Raw genomic sequence first — 22061 nt, forward strand, 5'->3', positions numbered from 1 at the left:
ATTGTGAATGAAAAAAATATATATTATATAAAAATGCATGTGATAATTTTCAGAAAACTTCTACAAAAAAAATGCCCGAGGCCGACACTCAAATAGTGGAAGAAATAATAATTGAAGAAACTCCCTTACGAGAATCAGCATCAGAGATACTCAACTCTATCGTGGTATGTAATTTTTCGCTTATTACTATTTATAAATGATAGCTTGATTTTTATATTCATTATAAAATAATAAATAATGTCTTCTCGTTATTACACAGCATAATCGATAAATAAAATAAACACATGAAGGCTAGAAATAAAAACCTTATAAATTTACTATTTCCAGCACGATATCAACCAGGGAAATCTTACACCAGACGAAAGCAAAACGAGGGTAGCTCTTAAAAACAAATTGGAAGCTGCAATAAAAGCTTTGGATGAAGCGAATGCTCGTTGTAGGCGAGATCCTAATGTAAGATACCTGTACAATATGTTTATGAATGTTATATTCATTTGAACAGAATAAATAACAGAGGTTACTTAACAGCAGTAACAATATAAAAACAATGATGATACCTAATAAAAATATAACTTCTATTCATACTTTAATGTTTTTCAATATAAATCTGAAAATGTAATATTTAATCAGGATAAGTTGGGCAAAGTTTTAAATTAAGAACTATTGTAGGATTCGAAGAAGCGAGAAGAGTTGGAAAATGTCATTTTAAATCTGCAACACGCGTGCCTTCAATCAAGACGAAACGGACAAGAGAGCAACATTGTAGACTTAATGGTAAACCTTTAAATTTGATAATTATGTATAAGTTGAGAATCGATTTAAAAAGCCTCTACTTCTAAAACTACTAAAGATTTCGAATAAGTGAGGTGTTTATCTACGCATTATTCAAATCAGCTCTGCTCGTAACGGTGAAGGAAAACATCGTGAGGAAACCGGCATGTCCGAGAATCAGAAGCTCGACGACATGTGACATCTGCAAACCCGCATTTGGCTAGGGAGGTAGATTATGATCTGAACCCTCATAGGAGGCCCTAGTCTCTGCAGTGGGATGGGCTGGTGATGGTGATGATAATGATTTTGTTACATAAATATTAAATTGCGAGGCGATAATCAACAATTTTAAAAACAAAAACACATACAAAAAATGCTTTCATAATTCAATACACTTCGTTAATAGATAAAAGTATGCTATACTTTTATCAATAATCTTATATATATATATAATTCTCGTGTCACAGTTTTCGTTGCCATACTCCTCCGAAACGGCTTGACCGATTCCTCTGAAATTTGGTAAGCATATTGGGTAGGTCTGAGAATCGGCCAACATCTATTTTTTATCCCGATATTCCTACGGGATACGGACTTACGCGGGTGAAACCGCGGGGCGCAGCTAGTAGCTATATATAATCCTTACATAATTCTTACAGGACTACGTAAGTGACGTTACCTCCGCTGCTGATGAAATAATGACAGCAACAATTTCTATCAATCCTGACCACGGAAAGAAGGCGCTCATTGTAAGTAATCTAATTTTATTATTATATTGAAACAACAAAAAATTATTTATAACCCGAATCATTTATTACTCAATCCTAGTAGGACAGGATCAAATTAAATATTTATTAATGAATTTTGAATTAATTTTATCAATGAAAATTTATTTCAATTGAAGCATAAACTAAAACTACTTCAGAATATGGAAAACTCAAATCACAATAAATTAAAAAAATAATTAACTTAACTCCAATTTGCAGGACATAAGAGACGAATGTGAAAGAATAAAATACAATGCTGAAGAATTATCAAATCCTCAAGACATACACACAGACGACAGCGTCATCGACACCATGATGCTGATTGAAAAATTTGCCGCGGTATGTGTTGTACGACTTCTCTTCTTCGAACTTCCTCACGAATACTTCTGTTCTTTTATTTCCTATTTTTAATATATATATTTTAATTTTAAACAAAGCTGTACCTGGTTCTCGTTCTACCACACCCATTGAATGTCAAATCGATGTAGTTTTAATAGTAAACAATGCTATTGATTTTTTAATAACAACAAATTGTGTATAATTCAATAATGTTGATATAATTCTGGTTTTTAATATACTTGGTTTTGAAATGTTAAACTTATAACGGAAATCTCATTGTAATTTTATTGGATATCTTATATTTTAGGATTGTGATAATGGTGTGCATGCTATAGAAGAAGCAATTAACAATTTCCACGACGACAATTCTAAGAAGATGCTCAGTGACAAACATCGTCAATTGAACAACACCTGCAACCTGCTCAGGTATGCCTAATACAAACGGAAAAAAATCAATTGATTGAAACGGTTAAAGACATTTATTTCTCTACAGATTACATTGAATTCACTTACACAGAAATACATTTTTTTATATATCATGTTTACTCGCTTAGCGTTAAGTACGCCTTACAAAAGAAAACAAACTAAAATAACAATAAATTGAGGGTAGTTTCTACTTTTCATCAATAAAAAGTAAACCAGTGACATTCCAATGACGGATTCAGTCTAAGACTTGTGTCCTAGCTAAATATGAGTTATTCATTAGATATAAATGATTAGCTTTTATTTTTTTAATTTGCAATTTAATGCTTCGTACAAATATACTTCATTATAAAACAATGTAAAACATTTTTATTAAAACAAACAACCCGAATAATTCAAATTACTCGGCTCCGATATAGGTGGTTTTATATTTAAATGTGTTTTCAGATTTGCAACGAAAGGTAGCATCTCATCAGCTGCTGCCGCTAATTATGAAGAAAATCTTCAGAATTTACTCGACACGGAAGAGAAAATACGTGATTTTTTGGACGCGCAAAAAGAATCAGAGGAACAGGAGCAACCTGTAAGCATTTGTTACTTTAGAATAATAATTGAATGTTTTTAATTTTCAAAATAGTTGTATGTGGTAGTCGAGCACGTTTCGGCACGAATCGGGCCAGCTTGCACCACAACCCCACAGAAGACCAGCGTGAAATAGCATTCTGCTGTGTTTCGTTCGGTAAGTGGGGGAGCCGGAGGCCCATACTCCAAATGTTCATGGGCGGTGGTAGCGCTTACCATCAGGCGTCCCACCAGCTCCATTGCTGACTGTGACATAAAAAAAACGAGAGCTAACCATTATGAATTAAATTATATTATAGATAGTGATAAAGTTGAACGTTTTCAGAATGAAGATCTTAAAAAAGCACGCAAAGAAGCAGCTAAAGACGCACAAATAGCCCTCTTCAAAACGGTGGTAGCTGGCAAAGACAACAACTTACCTCAAGTACTGACACAATATGCTGTTAAATTGGAAGCTTCTACACCTAAAGACAGTAGCAGTCGAAGAAAGTGAGTTTAATTTTAATCAGTATAGAATGAAATTTGATTTCAAAAATTTATAAAATATGATCAGAAATATCTGTAATTATAAACCCTTGATTGAATAATTTATTGTGCCTGAAAGTTTTCTTATCAATAAACCTAAATAAAGATTCTGTATCCGTTTGAAACTCTTCAGAAAAAGCCTTAAAGGGGTTTTTTGACCCCACTTAAGTCTTAAATGTAAATAGACATATTGGTATAGATAAATCAATCTCTCTCGTTAATCTTGTACAACGTTTAAGACTAAAATAAAAAACTAAAAAAGCTACATTATGGGAACGAAGATGCATAATATGATTATATATGCATTGAGAAATTTTGAAAGAATAGAAAAAAAAATTGATCACGAAGCGGGATTCGAACCCGCGTTTTTTTGCCCAACCGCAGCAACGCCTAGCCTCTCGGCCAGCCGTGATCCCGCCACAGTAATCGAATTTCATCTACTCTTTCGGTTTCATGTGCCTAAGGGGCATCCAACGCCTACTATTGAGATGATTAAAAACCATCACAATCAATACGAAACATTATTTCAATGATTACAATATTGTAACGATGGAACGCGGCCTTTGCTAAATTTATTTTTTAGTTTCATAGCATTGAAATGCTTTATAAATGAGAAATGTTTTCTATTCTTTCAAAATTTCTCATTTATAAAGCATTTCAATGCTATAAAACTAAAAATTAAATATATATGCATTGCTTCAGGCTTTCAGAACATCTCAATAACTTGTCCAACTTACTAAAGAAGTTATCGCACACGCGGTCTAGACAAATTGCAACGTGGCAGGAGGGTGATAACGATGACGTCATCAATATTAGTAAAGAAATTGAACAGGTAATGTTTGTCAGTTAGAACAAAACTTTAATAAAGTCAGTGTAGAAATAATTTTAACTATATTATTGTGCATTTTCTGAAGTTGGTATTGAAAATTAGTTAAAACGTCGACTTCAAAGTTTAAAGTTGAGTCTTTATGCAAATAGTTTCTTTCCTTTTGAAGTCGGTTGAATTTTTCGTAAAAAAGGTATGATTATTTATAATTCAGTATATTCTTTTCGAATACACAATTTCAACCATACTCTCTAATGTTATAGGAGCTGAATTCATTTGATCTTGGAGTTGGACAAACAAAACCAGGACTACAGACACTTCATGAAATCAATCTGGACAATTTGTTCCAACCCAAAAAAATATTTGTTTCTGGTGATGACAAGTAAGTATAATGCTGTAGCATTTTAATTGAATACTAATACTTTATCAAACATCATTATTTTATATACTAGACAGAATTAGCATTGAGAAGTAAGATTAAAGATTTTATATTTTAGGGTTATGTTTTAAATTTCAATCGAGATTCTGATTTTCAACTATAACTTCGTAAATATAATATTTCCAGGGAAATGCAAGCCAAATTCGACCAGCAAACACAAAAACTGAATACCCTGATAGGTGCTGTGGTGGAGTGCTCCCAGAAACCGGAAAATTTAGCCAGAAATGTACACAGCGCGGCCACATCTGCTTCTGAAGTCGCTTCCATTGCTAAATCTATGAAAAATAAGGTGAGAAGATTATGTTATCTGTGGTAGAGAGAATGGAAAAGTATATTCAAATAAATATAAAGGGAATCATTAATAGATTTCGTTTTATGTGGTTGATATGTAAAATTTAAGTTCTATAAAAATTAAAATAGCATTGAATGAAATTTAATTTTGATTTTAATTAAAACAAATTTATATTTTTGAATCTAAAAATAAAATTCGCACATAAGCGCACTGCGGATGCGAACTATACAGTACTAGCTGCGCCCCCCGGTTTCACCCGCGGAAGTCCGTATTCCGTAGGAGTATGGGGATAAAAAGTGTGTTATTCCAGTTGTCCAGCTGTCTACGTACCAAATTTCATTGCAATCACACACACATCCTTACAAACTTTCGCATTTACAATATTAATAGGATTACAGTATTACAGTATAGTACAATTTTAATTGAAAATATTGATATAATTTTACAAAGAGATGAAATAGAAATCGTTCTTCTATAATTTTAGGACGTAATTCAAGAAAGTAAAATCGAAGAAGCTATAAAAGAACTGAAAAGTTCTACATATCATCTACTGAAGACGTCGGAGTCGGTAAGTTTCAATTTTAGTAATTGGATAAATTATCTTGACCTAATCTATTAATCTTAATCTATTTTAAATTGTAATAGATGACACCAACTACACTAACTTTAGCCTTCATCCAGATCGATCAAGTAATTCCAAATTTCTAAACTTGGTTCTAACAAAAAACATGGTCTTCATAAATTAAATTTTAAACTAGATCAAGTTTAAATGGGACTTTTCAAACAAAAAAAAAACATCAAAATCGATTCATCAAGTTTAAAGTTCTGAGGAGACAAACATAATAATATACAGTTGAATTGAACCTCCTTCTTTTTTTTGAAGTCTGTTGAAAATTAAAGCACAATATTTCCCTTCTACTTACAAAACAATATATTACTTTATCATATCTACTAATGTATTTTGAATAAAAAGTAAGCTTGTATCGTCACAGACCCAAAACGCAGCTGGCCGGCGAAAATTGCTGGACGCCTGTCGAGCTCTCAGCGAAACTGTGAACAAACTAGTAAGTTCAAATCAACTTTACCTTTTCAAACGATTAGTATGTCAGAGCGGGCAACTAGTGGCTCACTTGATGAATGAATAAATGAAAATTCTTTATTGCGTACAAAAACAAATAATATACAGGTGAATAAATACCTTGATGGTAAACGACTACTACTGCCTAGAGGTGTTAGCTCTACCATCCATCATCTCGTCAATCCTTACTTCGACCCTTTCCAATTTGAAGTCGGCAAATTTCCAGTCCACAAATGGAGGCGTAAGGTCTGCAATCGACCTTACGCCTCCCCAAATGTTTATGGGCGGTGGTAGCGCTTACCACCTGGCGACCCGCCAGCTCCATTGCCGACATAAAAAAGAAGAATAAATGAAAGGACTGGGAAGGTTAAAGAAAAAGATATAGGCCATGGACTTTAGTGATACCGCATTATGAATACGGGAATTTTTCCCAGGCCCGTTCAGTCTCCCCGCTGCACAAATGGCAGCGCGACTGTTCAGAGCTCCAGCGCAACCTGCAGCTGCAACAGAGCTTCGTCAGCACCGATCTGCCTGCGTGCGCGCTCAGCTTTGCGGACTGCGTGGACGCGTTGGTTACGCAGCAGGATGTTATACGTATGTGCTGTGTGTTTACTATTAATTTAGTATTATTTTTCTTTGTTACAATAGAGTATTGTGCTGTAAAAATTTGTAGGATGTGCTCAATGCCTTTTACTATATGTGTGTTGTTTCCTTCATGTAGTTAATCATGAGTTTTCGGACGTTAAAGTTGTCAGCTTTTTTAATTACTTACGTCTTTTTCTGTTTGCCAAAACTTTCACCGTTGTCATTCAACTGTTTTTGTTATGTGACATTTCAATAGTCTTCGTTTTTTATAGATTGGTTGATTAGTGAACACAATGTGATTTTTATTAAAAGAAAACTATTAAAATGTATTTTATTCAATTATCAAGTATCGTTGATCAGGTGTTAAATACTGTCTGTCTCTTTCTTTTATTGTAAACGATTTATGAAGATATTACATTTGCATGTTGATTTATATACAAAACTCAAGATGTACAGTCTCATAATGTTGTGAATCTGTTTGTAGAAAAAGTTAGAATTGCTTGTAAGAATGATGATAATGAATTTCAGAAAAACTTCAAAGCGAAGACTTAATGTCTCGCAGTGACTGCATCACCACGCTACGATACGTGTCCACTGCCGCATGCAGCAGTGCCGAGCTTGCTGCGCATTCTGCATATCTCGTAAGTGTCACGTTCTTTGTAAAAGAAATTACGGCTGAGAAAATTGCTGAAGCAAATCCCTATCAATATTGTTAAAGTAACTTCGTCTGCCTGTCTGTCTCGTCTTGACAGCCAAACCACAGAACAATCAAGTTTACCCGAGAAAGTACTTAGCATAGTTTTTCCCCGGATATCTACCGGAACAGGAACAATCCATTCGAATTGAAATGCCGGGAAAACCGCCTATGTACCTTTGACATCGTGGACGAGGCCGTGGGTAAAAAGCTAGTACAAGCTATAATATGAATACCATAGAAGAGAAACTTACCCTACAAAATATGCAAAAACTTAACCGAAAACTTTACCTACCCTTAACCTTAAACTTAAAAGAAATATAAGCCATATCTATTTTAGCAAAGAATTTAAATCAGTAATTATATAATTTCAGGTATCAATTTCCGAAGATGACAATGAAGTGGCTAAGAAAGGTCTAGTGGATACGGACAGACTTACAAACTTAACAGAAAATATTGAAGAAGTTGTATCCAAAATGATGTACACAAACGACATTGGACTGGTAAATGATCTTTAAATATTTGCTTGAACCTTTGATGTTAGAGTGAAAATTCTATCCCTACTACAGTATTTTCTGGGCAATACAATCTAGACTTCATAGCTTAGTCAAATAAGATCCTTTAGGCAGACATGAACCCAAGTAGACTGAATTGCCGCTTCCCATCACCTATAGATTCCAAAAAAATGTTTGCAAAAGTTCTGTCTTTACTAAGTAGAGCTAAAGATGTTTAATTGTTTAGTGATTTTTTAACAATTTCAGATGAAGAATTTAAACACAGCTCTAAGCACACATGTTCAACAATACTTAGAAGTTGTTGAAGATTGTTGCAACAAAGTTAACAAAGAAGACAGCAATAAAATTAAGGCACTTTCGAAAGAAGTTACTCCAGCAACGAGTGAACTTCAGCGGTCTATATATTCGACACCTTTTGAGGTAATTCGAAATGTATCGATAGCGTATGCACATAATATATTCTGTTACTTCACGAATTTTAATTCAAAGAGAAAAAAAAAACTTATACAAATAAAGACAACTTCACCCTGAAAATAGCATTTGGTGTGTCTTTTAACAATTGATGCTATGTTTATAAACTTAACTTACTTAAGTTCTCAAAGTTAACGAAGAAGATCATCTCTAAGATCCTGGTGACCGCCTTTTATTAACAAGACGCCGATCAATAACGCCTATGATATATTGTGGTAACAAATAATTATAGGTTCTTCCATTTTGAACCGATTTCAAAAAAGGTTTTTTCTAGTTGAAAACTGGTGCCTCCGATGTTTACATACCAATGTAGTCTAGATAATTTGAAAGTGAGTTAGTTGTAGTTAAAAATAATTATATAGCAGTAGAAACATTTTCATTGCAGGGTAAAGATGTACTAGTAAACAGTGCAAGAGTAGTAGAAAGAGTACAAAGGGTCAACTTCACCATCAACCGCTTGCCCTTACCGAAACGGGACGATTCGCCAAGCAAACGTCAAGATGTTAAAGAAATTGTGGATAATGCAAGGTAATATTATAAACAATGAATATATTATGTAGATAACGAAAAACTGTATAATATATAAATGAAAACTGTATTTATTTAAATACACTTATAGGCTACTAGGATTGATTGATTGATGTCTTTATAAAAAAACGCTCAATTTTTTATCTTTTTAACCGACATTGCCAACAACAAAAGTGGTTCTTAATTTCACTACATTATTTGGTATTAGCTGCGCCCCGCGGTTTCACCCGCGTAAGTCCTTATCCCTAAGGAATATCGGGATAAAAGTTGCCTAAAAGCCTATATGTTATTCCAGTTGTCCAGCAATCGGTTCAGTAGTTTTTGCGTGAAAGAGCAACAAACACAATAATTCTGTAGGTTTCTAACCGATTTTCGTTGCTTTTTGTGTTTGATAGGAAATTGTTCACAATTAGTCCCCTTTTTAGAAGCTAGAGTGGTACTACCCATAAACGTAGGTGACCCTTGTTGTAGATAAGATTTATCACGTGTGCTCATCACAGAACAACATTTGAATGCAAAAACAACGATATAATAATAAAATGGAGACGAGAAATAATATTGCGATTAAGATGGATACACATACAAAAATATTAGCTTACAAATCATTTCAATGCTATAAAACTAAAATAAATTACGTTGAAATAAACATTCATCTTGTCTTACTAAACATCATCTCTATTGAAACATTAATATTTTTACTAGGAATTTACTATCAAACACATCGGATCTGGTGAAGCAAGTGTCATCATCAGAAGAAGAGGTGATGACGTGGGTGATGTACGGTAGAGATAACGTCATCAAGGCGTACGAAGCTCTGCTAAATTGCGTCAGGTAGGTGATATTTGGGACATTATACTGTACTAGCTGTTACCCGCAGTTTCGCCCGCGGGGGCAAATTAAATGTTCATGGTTCATACTTTTATCCCTTATTTAATACCTATGGGGTTGAATTTATCAGAATCCCTTCTTAACAACTGCCCGCATCATAATTTCAGTGCACTCGGTCCAGCAGTTTCGGATATGCTTACTTTTGTCTTTTATATATTATAATATCTCTCCTATATCTTTAATACGTCCGATTAAAGGCGTGGTTAACTATATAATACATTTTTATCAAGAAAAAAAAAACATGTTAATTTTGAATCGACTTTACAGGGAAAAGGGAATGAAGGCGAAACTTTTACAATCGGAAGCCACGAAAGAGGTAAATTCGAAAATACATACAACATTATTTTTTAAAAACATAAAAATTAAATTAAATTTGCATCAGTAAACGGAAAACTATATCAATTATTTTTAAATGTATAATTAATTATTATTCTTGTTGCTTTTTTTACATTTATAACGTTTTTCATTGCAGGAACTCGACGCGCCGCCAAAGAGTAATCTACAGAAGCAGTGAGTACATAATCTCCATTTACAATTCCATACATCATCTCAGCACATGAGAGACTTTACTTTTATAAATAATAAGTCTTTTCTCTTTTGTTGCCAAATAACTTTTTAAAATCCTTTTGTGAGCTTTATTACTTATCTAAACTATTTTTTATAGGTCCATTAAAGAGTAATTAAAAGGAAATGTAATTTTCTACTGAAATTTCAAAATTACAATCCAAAATAATGAACTTTCCAGGATCGAGTTGACGAATAAGTGGCTACAGAACCCTGGCTGCAAGCCTGATGTTAAGGCCGCTGCTATAAAGGCAGCACAGCATGTCATCGAAATGGGAGACAAGGTAAAGGACAAGGACAAGGTAGTCTCTGAGGGACTATGTATTATATATTATGGTGGGGCCGAGCCGGATCGATAGTAAAATATATGTCTCCACGACAACTTCTACATAAGTCATAACAGATATAAACTTTTGGATATAAATCAGATTGTTTTGTAAATACAAATGAGACATGTCACCTAAACTCAAACATTTATTTATTCAATTAGACTTTTTCTAGAAACACTTTCAAATCATAGCATAGTTGCACCATTTACCTTATTTGTTGCAATTAAAAGAATTTTGTTTTAGAAGATATATAAAAGAAATAAAATCTCTTTCAATAATCTTAATTGTTCTGTTCATTAACAGATGTGGGAAGACTTAAAAGACCCCGAGAAAGAAGAAATGTTACAAGTAGTTACTGAAACAAAACAACTTCTGAAGGATTGCTCGCAAACATATAATAGCGAAAAAGCCAGGTAATTTTAGATATTTAAAAGCTATCATGAATATGGTATGAATAGTAAATATGAATAAAATTAAATGACATAACTCTTTCCAGTCTCCTTCTCGAGAGACTTCGAGACCTTAGGAAGATGCTGGAACGCGGTGTCGTCACAAGGGTGGTGGAAGACTTCTTAGAAGAACAGCCCCTCGAAGATATCGAAGCTATCCATAAAGAGAAAGGTAAATAATTATATCTCATAGCTTCTAGGATGTTACAGCTTACGTCGTTCTCGAATTCTTAAATACTGAAAATTAGTGATTATTATGTTTCTCCATATTCATGGTTTACGAATATGTTGAAGCCAGTAAAGGTAGAGAACTTAAATAGCTTCATAATACTGGTTGCAGTTTCAAACAAACACGGTATCTATATATATTAGGCCGAGTATTTTTGCATGAAAACATCTCACAAAGTTTCTCTTACATACGTATAGTAGTAAAGTTTATCTTGGATTTTGTTCAAGTCAGCAAACGGATATCACAAAACCTCTTTAAAATCCTTTTCCTCAGATGCGAAGAAACGGGAATTCCTCTTGGATAAGAAGATAGCTGAGCTCCTGGCACAACTGGGTAGGATCAAACGAACTGCCACATTTGTGTCGGACACCAGCGCCGCGCCTGTTCGACAGGAACTACTTACTGTCAGTGATCAGGTATAATATTTTACAATTACTACTTGTACTGTGGAAATAGAAATAATGCTTCTGTAAAGATTTATATAAACAAAACCAGCAAGTTATTACACATACTAAGAAATGAAGAAAATTCCTGAAACAATATTCTAATATTTTCTTACAGGTAGAGCTTCTGGCACCATCTTTAGTGAAAGCAGTCCAAGAAACTGTGCGGAAACCAAATGACGAGGTAAATATTTAAGTGTTTAAGTACTTTCTAGATAATACTTTGAAGAATTATGTTATTTACACTATCAAACAAAACTGGTACTGTTTTGTTTATAATAAAACTCGCGTTTTGCCCCCATTTTGTCACATATAGACTAAATGAGCTAGATAGCACTCGGAAATCGAGTGTATATCCACCGGTGAAAAAGTTTTTGAAATCGTTGCATTTGAACTGCGTTCACGTGAACAAACCATCCAACAAGTTTTGATATTTTCTCACAAAGATTTCCCACTAAGATACCGCATTCTCACTTTTACTACATACATCCAAAATGACTTACAGGAGGCGATAGACAACTACAAGAAGCTGATCCTGCAATATGCAGAATCGTTGAGCCGGGTCCGCGAACTGTGCGACCGGGCCGTCGATCCCATGGACTTTGCACAAGCGGCCGGTGAGATTTTCCAATATTTCCTTACGCATAAATGAGAAAGTGTTTTTCCTTTTATCACTCTATCAGTTATATATCGAAACCAAGCGATATATTCATATTAGCTTCACCTGTATGTTTCTTGACTCTGCCCCATTTTAAATAGACAGATTTAATTCATACTTTGCAAAGATATCAAGATGACAATACAATTATTTCATAAGTTTATCTTAGCAATTACTAAGATGAACTCATGGAATAATTTTGAAAGAATAGAAAAAATTTGATCACGAGGCAGGATTCGAACCTGCGTTTCTTGCCTAACCGTAGCAACGCCTAGCCTCTCGGCCACCCGTGATCCTGCCACAGTAATCGAATTTCTTCTACTCTTTCGGTTTCATGTGCCTAAGGGGCACCCCAAAAAAATTTTTCTATTCTTTCAAAATTTCTCATTTATAAAGCATTTCAATGCTATAAAACTAAAAATTAAATCATGGAATAATGTTATTGTCATGATGGACAATTATATTAGTATCTGACGATCCCAATCTCCTGTTTTGCGATTAAATAATATATTTCGTATACTCCATATTAGAGCAAGTGAGGCTATTTAGTTGATCCTATAATGTAAGCTTTTTTTATAGCTATATTTATTATTGGGTCTGGTGATAGTTGGAATACTAGGCTACACTGATATAGTAATTATATAATATACTTTGCTATCGTATTATTTTCGAATTTTATCAATTTATTATTGTTATTTGAATTTGTAATCAATTAATGGGATAAAATGTAGTTTAAACTCATCGTTAATCAAAATAATTATGTATTTTCAGGTGAAACAATGGCGCGTATCAAAGAAAACTCACAAAATGATCCACAGAAATCACTACACACTACAAGAATCATCACCAAGTGAGTGTGAATGTTTATATTACATTTTCCGATACAAAACGTAATATTTTCAACAGTTTTGAGGTCGTAATCTCAGAAGCTAATAAGCTTTAACACTTCAGGCTAGGAAACCGTGTGGTAGAAGCTGGTATGTCCAGTCCTAACGTGCAGAAAGATCCGGAATTACAGAAGACATTAGCGGACATCAAGAAAAGCATATCCGCTGCTGCGAGCGCACGCGCAGATTTGACTACGGAGGTAATATACACACCTTAGTTTAGAGGGTAGTTGTTAATTTCGTGTATTAGTCATTTATTAGTATTTAACGTTGTGCTATTTAAACGGACAATTAAATCCCTGATTCTTCTTCTTACTTTGATTAAAAATATTATTTTCTATGGACGAGTATTTATGATGTTGCCATAAGTGAATTTTATGTTTAAAAATTATTGCGATTCTGAAATTATATTTTTTACCAATTTAAAAGAAAAGAAGGTGGTTGTCATTTCGACTGCCTATTTGTGTTTGTTACCTCGTAACTTCTTACTGGGTAAAAATGCACCGTGAAGCTGGTGCATCCCGTGTGGTCCTATTTAAAATTGGTCTAGTTGTGACAATTGGAAGGCGGTTTAGTTTTTTTTATTAAAAATATTATTATTGATTAAATTTACCAGCTTTCTGGTAGCCTAATTTAAGTTTGACTTAAAATAGCGTTAGTTAGGATTCCTTTAAATATATTTAGAAGTAATGTAAATCAAAAATTACAGATAATACGGAAGACGGGTGAGATCGAATCAGCTCTTGGTGGAGAAACCATCTTCCAGAAGGAACCGGAACCGGACCAACCTATCTTTGTAAGAATTAAAAAAAATATTGATCCACAGAAATTATCTTCTACCCTAACTATCTGCACATCTGTAGGAATTTAATAGAAGGGACTTCTTTGATCATATTTTTTGGATCAATTTTTTATAGCTTCTTTAGACGATTCGAACATTCATAAAATTAACGAATGACACAATATTTTTGCGCTACTGCAAGCACCAACAAAGTTAAATCGTTGTTTCAAAGTGCCTCTGTAAATCCTCGAATTTTTATGTCCTGGTGTTGATCTTTATTTAGTCACATTATTAGGACTATTATGTTCCAAATAAAATTTTATTCGAGTATTTTGTTCTTCAAGTTTTTTTTTATATGATCTGCAGTCAGTCGTAAGACTATGGGCGGATATGTTGTAGACGTGTATGTCGGGAAAGGTGCTGCTCCCATTAGAGTACACCCTATCTTCTAAAGGGCCGGCAGTGTTGGCTAAAATTTTGTTCTTCAAGTAATATTCTAAAGTTTCTTCATCTATGTAGCTACTTCTATGCCTTAGTAAGTGAAAAATGCTATAATATTCCAGTGATAAACATTAGGTACCTCTTCTGTGGAGATATTAAAAAAGTTCTTCTTCTGTGTAGTTTCATATTGTTCTAAAGAAGTATGTTTACAGGCTGCTGCACACGGTCTACACGCGGCGGTGCGTGATTGGTCGGCAAGAGACAACGAGGTGGTCGCCGTCGCCAAGAGAGTGGCGGTGCTTATGGCGCAACTGTCCCATCACATGTATAACGGTAGGTGATATATGGGGTACTGAAAAGACATAGGGAGCATGGGTGTTGGGACATGCTGAGACATTTTAAGTCTGCTCCAAAGATATAAAATTTAACGCGTTTGATCTCTCTGAATATCTGTTTCACAAAAGTTTTCCTAAACTTTGTTTTGGCTATCCAAGAAATGCTTAACAATTTTAAGGGTAAATGAAGCATTAAACATTTGATTCTCTTGTTAAACTTCATCACGGCTTCTTCTTAAAAAAAACACCTATAAGTTTACTTACGCGAAACGAAAAACAATTCGAATTGGACAATAGGTATATGTGTCACATGTCCTCAGAAATGGTATAAACTGTTTTAAGTATTAGCAACACATGATATAACTGCTTGTAATAATTGCTTTTATTTTTAATCTATAGATCGCAAACGAGAGCTCATAGCAACATCGAAAGCAATAGTAGCGAAGTCGCATGAAGTGACCCAGCTTGCGAGGAAGCTGGCCCTGCAGTGTACAGACCTCAGGATACGTAATGTACGTTTATTTGCTTTTTTATTAGTGAATGTTAATATGTTGTTCTACCTTCGCAAATGTTCTTATTCGGTGGTGATCGTTTACCATAAGGCCAACCGTCAGCTCAGTTGCCCTTTCTAACATGAGAAAATAACTAAAACTTCATTGAAAACTCGTTCTTAAGAAGGTCTCTAACTCAAAAAAAGAAAAAATGTGAATAATTATTTGCAGAACCTGCTCCAATTATGCGAGAGGATAATAACAATTAGCGGCCAGTTGAAGATGTTGACCACAGTGAAGGGCTCCTCTTTGGGACATCAAGGTTTGTATTATATATTTATTTAGAACAGAAGGCAGTGAATACCAGACCTTATTTGTATAATTATCATCATCAGCCGATGATGACTGCAGGGTAAAGGCCTTCTATGAGGATTCGGGACATCATCCACCACGCTGACCAAGCGCGGGTAGGCAGATGTCACCGAACTTTTGATTCTTCGACATGCTGGTTTCCGCACGACGTTTTCTTTCACCGTTTCTAGGCCCTATTTTTCAAAAAGCCTTGCTTAAATCTTGTCCATCCTTATATAATATTACACATGAATGTAAAAATGTCGCCTGTGAAATGTCAATCAAATGATAAGCAATTGACCATACAATTAGCTCATTAATACGATATTTGAAGAACAATTTTTATTTGTGGATATAATTGGTCCCAAATTATTCAATTACGCTTATATTTAAACTTGATTTTAGATTCAGGTAACGTATAGGTCGTTAGCGTTCGATCTTATTTGGATCGCAATAAACAAACACAATACACGTATTTATAAAGTTGTGACTATATTTTACAGGAAGCGAAGAAGACAAAGAGGCAATGAATATGCTCGTTGGAAATGCACAAAACCTGATGATAAGTGTAAGTAAACAAAATTAAGAAATAAAAGAAAGAAAAAAACAAAACTTGCTTCATCACGCAGGTTTGTGAGATATAAGCCGCGCGGGTACAGCTGTGTACCTATATAGTATTAAACTATACTGTATCTACTTAAAATAAGTATTTCATCACCAACATGTGAACTTAATTAATGCCTGTCAAACAACTGAGGGGTTTTTTTCAATAAATAGAGTAATCCAAGAAAGAAGGTTTATATGTAAATATTACATTTATTTAACTACCCCGAATTTAACGCGTGCGAAGCCACGGGCAAAAGCTAGTGAAATCATAAGATAATAAATGCCAAAGACTGTTACTTCTACTATGTTTTTATACTATGTTTTCCTTATTTACAGATAAGAGAAGTCGTGAATGGAGCGGAGAGTGCTTCTGTGAAAATCATGTCACAGCGGGGACGTCGCATCAAGTGGGTGCGACGAAATTATTATTAGATAATTTTGTTCTTTTATTTTGTAATAAGCAGAGATTTATAATACATATGTTTCATAATAAACTGTGTTTTCATTTATAAATTAATGCATATCTCTTGATAGTATATACTATACTATTTGTATAATACAGTATTTGTTATGATTTTCAATCATAATCGTTTTGGAATTTTATAGTTATTTCTAAAAATCTATGGAGAGGTTAAATCAGACATAACTATAATATTATGTCTGTCCTTATTGTTTTCTTATGAATTAAGAGTTAATAATAAATAGACAATAAAGTATTCATTTCAATAAGATAATACGTATTGCTTACGTTATAATATACGAACATATGACTATTGAGTAAATGTATCATGTAACCACGATTAAGATGACACTTCAACAAAAAAACACAACAGAAGACATATGAAGAAAAAAACACAACAGAAGACATATGAAGAAAAAAACACAACAGAAGACATATGAAGGAAAAAACACAACAGACGACATATGAAGAAAAAAACACAACAGAAGACATATGAAGGAAAAAACACAACAGACGACATATGAAGAAAAAAACACAACAGAAGACATATGAAGAAAAAATTTCGTTCGTTTAAAAATAAATTTAAAATTAGGTAAAATTTAATGTTTTTTAGTTTAATATAGTCAAGTTCGAGCACCATAGGCTTTTACGAGGTTCTGAATAATTTTTAATTTATTTTCGCAGGCGCTTAAAATTTTAAATGTTTTGATATATATGTACCAACTATACCAACTTAGGTATTATATAGATTCTGAATGTTTTAATAATTAACTCAAAATCCAATAAAAACAGGTCCATAAAATTTTTCGCCAAAATTAAAAAATTACTAACAGATAGGTTCAGTAATTCATATATCATATATTTCGAGCATATCATATGTCAAAAAAAGAATTGTTCATTTTGTAGGGAAACAAAATTAGCCTTAAGTCTAAAATAATATAATTTGAATTCAATATGACCCTTGAAGACAAGTAAATATCAGTAAATGAATATCTATATCCAATACGATTTCTTTCCGATAAATCGTAATGTGTTGTATGACTTGTCGTGTAGCCACAAGACATAGCTACGTCTGATCGTCAGAGGGCGTATCGATCCGATTTAGCTGGCCCCTACCAAAGTTTAACATACGCAGAATTCTCACTTTTATTTGTGCTTCTCGAATGCAAAATAAGTCGATAAACATTGGGATTTTTGAAATACCATTAATATCAATAGTGTTAAGTAATTACTACATACTATAAAACAAAGTCGCTTTCTCGGTCCCTATGTCTCTATGTATGCATCAATCTTTAAAACTACGCAATTGATTTTGAAGGGTTTTTTTAATAGATAGAGTGATTCAATAAGAAGGTTTATATGTATAATAACATCCAGTAAACTATTCCGACTTTAACGAGTGCCAAGCCGCCGGCAAGAGCTAGTAAAATATAATCTAGAAAGCATATTTCATATTCATAGGTTCCTATCATAATGTATTAAGCATGAATAATAATACAAGAAAAAAAATATTTATTCAGATACTTGACAGTTTTGACAAATCTATACATACTCATAATTAAAAAAAAAAATTGCTTTGAACGCGCTAATCTCAGGAACTACCGAGGCGATCTCAAAAATTCTTTTATAGTTGGATATGTACGTGATCCCTGAGTGCTTTGGCTATAGGTGTATGAACCACGATCGAAACCGGGTCGGATCGCTAGTTGAAGGATAAATCTATGTAAAAGGTAAGTACGTATTGCACGTACAATCAATAGATAATTCAAAGTAAAGAATAATTTAAAATTATAACAAAATGCATTTTATATGAGGTTTCATATTTCTAACCGATTCCAGAAAAAGGACGTGGTTGTGAATTCGACGGCACTTTTTGTGTTTGTAACTTCATTACTTTTTGCTGGGTAAAACAATTTTGATGATTTTTATCAAGTTCTTATAAAGTTGGTGCCTGCCGTGTAGTCCCATTTAAATGGGGTCAAGTTCTGACTACTTGGAGGCGGTTTGTTAAAAAAATATTATTAAACAGATAATTAAACAAAATTAGATTTGAACAACTTTTTATACAGTAGGTCTTAAAACAGATAACAAATATTTTCGCATCTAAATGCACACATTCACGAATGTATAAGAAAACTTATTGTAACTTATCAATAAATGAGGTACACTAAAAATAATCAACAAAAACTATTGCATAAATATATCCGACGACGATAGCTTAATATCATGTCCGTGGGGGGTGTCGTTGCGTTGTTTTTGAACAATTTGCTGAAGATCATGCTCCTGTACGATAGAAAATATTTTACTCTTCGCTACATTGAGATGATACGGAGAGAACGTTCTTAAAGTCGCCCCAATGCTGAGTAAAAATGCATCTACGGGATCCGATGAATCGAAATCAGCCGGTCCTGATGTGTCAGCGAATACTGAAGAAGACTCCTGTTCTTGCATATCAATAACTTCACGCTTTTTCTTCCGCCTTCTCTCTGTTGTCTTTTCCACCTTTGGCTTTATTGGCTCATCTGAGTCATCGCAGCTATCGCGACCTTCACATGTATCGTTCATTTGATCACTGCCTCTATCTGAGTCCTCTTCGCTTATTTGAACGATATCACGGTAGAATGGCCTTAAGAATGACATCTCTTTCTCATATTTATATTGCTTGCGTCGGCTGCCTTTGTTGTTTGTCAACTGTCGTAGTATTCGCCTGTACACATCTCTTATGTTTATCCATCTGTCTTTGCAATCTGAAGCTGAAATAAAATAAAGGATTAATAAAATTATTGGACTTAAATTGAACCATATTTTTTTAGTTTAAATAAAATGAAATAGAACAGTACTGTTATTTACATCGTATCTCTTAAAACACAATTAATAAACAAAACAAAAATTTAATTTACTAATATCGCAAAATGCAAATCGAGTACTAATCTAGGTCGATTAACTATAGTAGGAACTCGAATACATACAAACAGATAAAAATCGTCAATTATAAAACATACCTGGCCGCTTCAGCTCGTCACCAATCTTTTGCCAAGCAACCTCCCGTGAATTAAAGTCCATATATTTGACATGATTATTATCATACAGCACGGGGTTTTCTCGGACGAGTTTTATTAATTTCTTGTCGAATTTTTCTGGCGGCGGGAACATGGCGACGCGGCAACGTCGCACCGTCGTGCGCGTCGTACTCGTTGTCGTGGTCGTGAATCGTATTATCGTAACGAGCAAATGAATATAGAATGGTGTTGCCATACTTCTTATTAAATTACCCAAGTGGCATTAGATGTTTGAGTATGTTCTACCTTAAGTAACTCTAAAAATTTGTTAAATAACAAACTCCCAAGTCGCAGTTGAAATCTCTATTGAATTTAAATGTAAATTGTTAACTTTTTTATTAAATATACTTATATTATTTATTTATTACATACAATTGATAACTAACATGGATATATGTAGTTTAACATAAGATGTATTTAAACTAATTAAGTAAAAATAATTGCAGTCGAAAAAAAGCTTGAGACCATACATTCAACCTCATCACGGTAGGTATATATAACAGTTTTAATTACCACGTCATTTTATAAATATCGAAATAACCCATTATTAAAATACTTATATTCGTACAAAACATGTTTTAGTATTGAAAATCGTTGTGTAACCCAAAGAAACAGTAAAGAATTTATTTAAAAATTTATACAAAAAGTTACCTATAAAATGCCAAACCTATTTTTTAATTAAATGTGTTCTTTTTGTAATAAAAATTTTTTTTAAAGTAAACTGAATAAGTAGTTAATCGGCTGCGTAATAAAAGGTCAAAGATAACGAAACTTACCTCTAAAACTAGGAACAGTAAAAGTGATATACTGGCAGCACTGTTTTATTTTGACAGTTGAATCATTCGTTCTGAAATCCAACAGTTTCGTTACAACAGTAGATATATTTATAAAATCATAATATTACGTGAATATGTATTTTTTTATCAAATCGTAGAGAGAAGTTATATATCGTATTGTTTGATTTCATAGTAATTCATGTTGAACTTGATTTATGTTCGGTTCTAATATTCAATAGCATTGTAAGAAGTAATGGATCTCCCATTTCGTCCAAGCTTTTGATTCTATCCTATGACTGCTATAGTATTTGGGTTTCTTATAATTTATACCAATAATAGAAAGCTCTTTTAGTTCGTTCGTTTGAACATACTAATCTAAGGAACTCATCATCATCATCATCATCATCATCATCAGCCCATATATGTTCCCACTGCTGGGACACAGGCCTCCTATGAGGGTTCAGGCCATAATCCACCACGCTGACCAAGTGCGGGTTGGCAGATGTCACATGTCGTCGAACTTTTAATTCTTGGACATGCCGGTTTCCTCACGATGTTTTTCCTTCACCGTTTAAGCAGTGGTGATGTTATCCACATGCGCAGATAAATTGGAAAATCAATTTATTTCCTGCACGCTCGCCCGGTCTCGAACCCCGACTTATCGATTTTGAAGTCCGAGGTTCTCACCACTGAGCCACCACTGCGGGACCGATAAAAAAATATATTCTACTTAGAAATCATACATCGCCACACGGCGTTAATTTGTGTTTACTATTATACGGTGAATTATTACATAAAAACCCTTACCCTTATCACTTCGGGGTATGATAAATAGATGTTGGCCGATTTTCAGACCTACCCGATATGCACACAAAATTTCGTGAGAATCAATCCAGCCGTTTAGGAGTATGGTAACTATCATTGTGACACGAGAATCTTATATATATAGAGATTAAAACCATTTTAATAAACATATTTTCATTTTTCAGCGTCTATTTCATAAAACAGCAAAATGACGAAGTATATCGCGGTTTTAGCCGAGAATAAGCCACGCCTACATACGCTGCAGCATTTCATAAGTTTTTTTTATGGCAGAGCAAGCCAAGGAGCAGATGAGACATCTCATGTCAAGTTTGTCATGTACATGAAACTAACATCTATAAAAGTGTTTTAACTTTTGTTTTTTTAAATATGAATTACATTTTAATTTTATATTGATGATTTAGCTTTTGCCGGCAGCTTCCTTCCCGTGGCTTAGCCATTCTGGAGTAACAAACGTATAATTTTACTCTAATTTATGTGAGTTGAACTTGCTCTGGTTTTTATACAGCTGCACATCGATATTTATTTTATTTTACCCAAAAATTAACCTAATTAATCACACTATTTTTATTAATGTGAAAATTTGTTTCTTTGGATGTTTGACCGTCAATCAGGCTGAAACTACTAAACAGATTTTGATGAAATTTCGTATACAGAAAG

General features: G+C 33.7%; 2 protein-coding genes across 6 annotated transcripts in view; one reads left to right on the top strand and one right to left on the bottom strand.

Annotated features, from left to right (window-relative positions):
- The window catches only part of LOC119837558 (talin-1-like), a 50782-nt gene extending 34016 nt beyond the window's left edge, over positions 1-16766 (top strand). For all 5 annotated transcript variants that reach the window (XM_038363174.1, XM_038363178.1, XM_038363177.1 and 2 more), the window contains exons 60-94: positions 54-164; positions 328-453; positions 670-774; positions 1428-1517; positions 1755-1874; positions 2182-2300; positions 2745-2880; positions 3205-3368; positions 4107-4236; positions 4494-4612; positions 4796-4958; positions 5446-5529; positions 5954-6025; positions 6474-6633; positions 7153-7265; positions 7693-7821; positions 8080-8253; positions 8690-8832; positions 9535-9663; positions 9988-10036; positions 10193-10230; positions 10466-10568; positions 10917-11026; positions 11110-11234; positions 11565-11707; positions 11853-11918; positions 12240-12351; positions 13164-13242; positions 13344-13479; positions 13989-14075; positions 14714-14834; positions 15236-15348; positions 15559-15649; positions 16182-16246; positions 16621-16766. In XM_038363174.1, coding sequence (XP_038219102.1) covers positions 54-164; positions 328-453; positions 670-774; positions 1428-1517; positions 1755-1874; positions 2182-2300; positions 2745-2880; positions 3205-3368; positions 4107-4236; positions 4494-4612; positions 4796-4958; positions 5446-5529; positions 5954-6025; positions 6474-6633; positions 7153-7265; positions 7693-7821; positions 8080-8253; positions 8690-8832; positions 9535-9663; positions 9988-10036; positions 10193-10230; positions 10466-10568; positions 10917-11026; positions 11110-11234; positions 11565-11707; positions 11853-11918; positions 12240-12351; positions 13164-13242; positions 13344-13479; positions 13989-14075; positions 14714-14834; positions 15236-15348; positions 15559-15649; positions 16182-16246; positions 16621-16716 — 3921 coding nt within the window. In that variant the 3' untranslated portion in view covers positions 16717-16766. The remainder of the gene's footprint in view (positions 1-53; positions 165-327; positions 454-669; positions 775-1427; positions 1518-1754; positions 1875-2181; positions 2301-2744; positions 2881-3204; positions 3369-4106; positions 4237-4493; positions 4613-4795; positions 4959-5445; positions 5530-5953; positions 6026-6473; positions 6634-7152; positions 7266-7692; positions 7822-8079; positions 8254-8689; positions 8833-9534; positions 9664-9987; positions 10037-10192; positions 10231-10465; positions 10569-10916; positions 11027-11109; positions 11235-11564; positions 11708-11852; positions 11919-12239; positions 12352-13163; positions 13243-13343; positions 13480-13988; positions 14076-14713; positions 14835-15235; positions 15349-15558; positions 15650-16181; positions 16247-16620) is intronic.
- A 2038-nt stretch (positions 16767-18804) lies between these two features.
- On the bottom strand, positions 18805-19982 carry LOC119837580. The gene is made up of 2 exons (XM_038363226.1): positions 19747-19982; positions 18805-19497 (listed from the first exon to the last, which is right to left on the bottom strand). Exons 1-2 carry the CDS (start codon positions 19895-19897, stop codon positions 18932-18934), a joined length of 717 nt encoding a protein of 238 aa, XP_038219154.1. The 5' UTR covers positions 19898-19982; the 3' UTR covers positions 18805-18931.
- Between the last annotated feature and the right edge of the window lie 2079 nt (positions 19983-22061).

This window comes from Zerene cesonia, chromosome 28 (assembly GCF_012273895.1).
Source record: "Zerene cesonia ecotype Mississippi chromosome 28, Zerene_cesonia_1.1, whole genome shotgun sequence".
In the NCBI taxonomy this organism is placed as follows: Eukaryota; Metazoa; Arthropoda; class Insecta; order Lepidoptera; family Pieridae; genus Zerene; species Zerene cesonia.

Coding starts and splice junctions, on each gene's coding strand:
- LOC119837580 (XM_038363226.1), bottom strand. CDS start 19,897: ATGTTCCCGCCGCCAGAAAAATTCGACAAGAAATTAATAAAACTCGTC. Junction 19,498..19,746: donor TGACGAGCTGAAGCGGCCAG/GTATGTTTTATA, acceptor ATTTTATTTCAG/CTTCAGATTGCAAAGACAGA.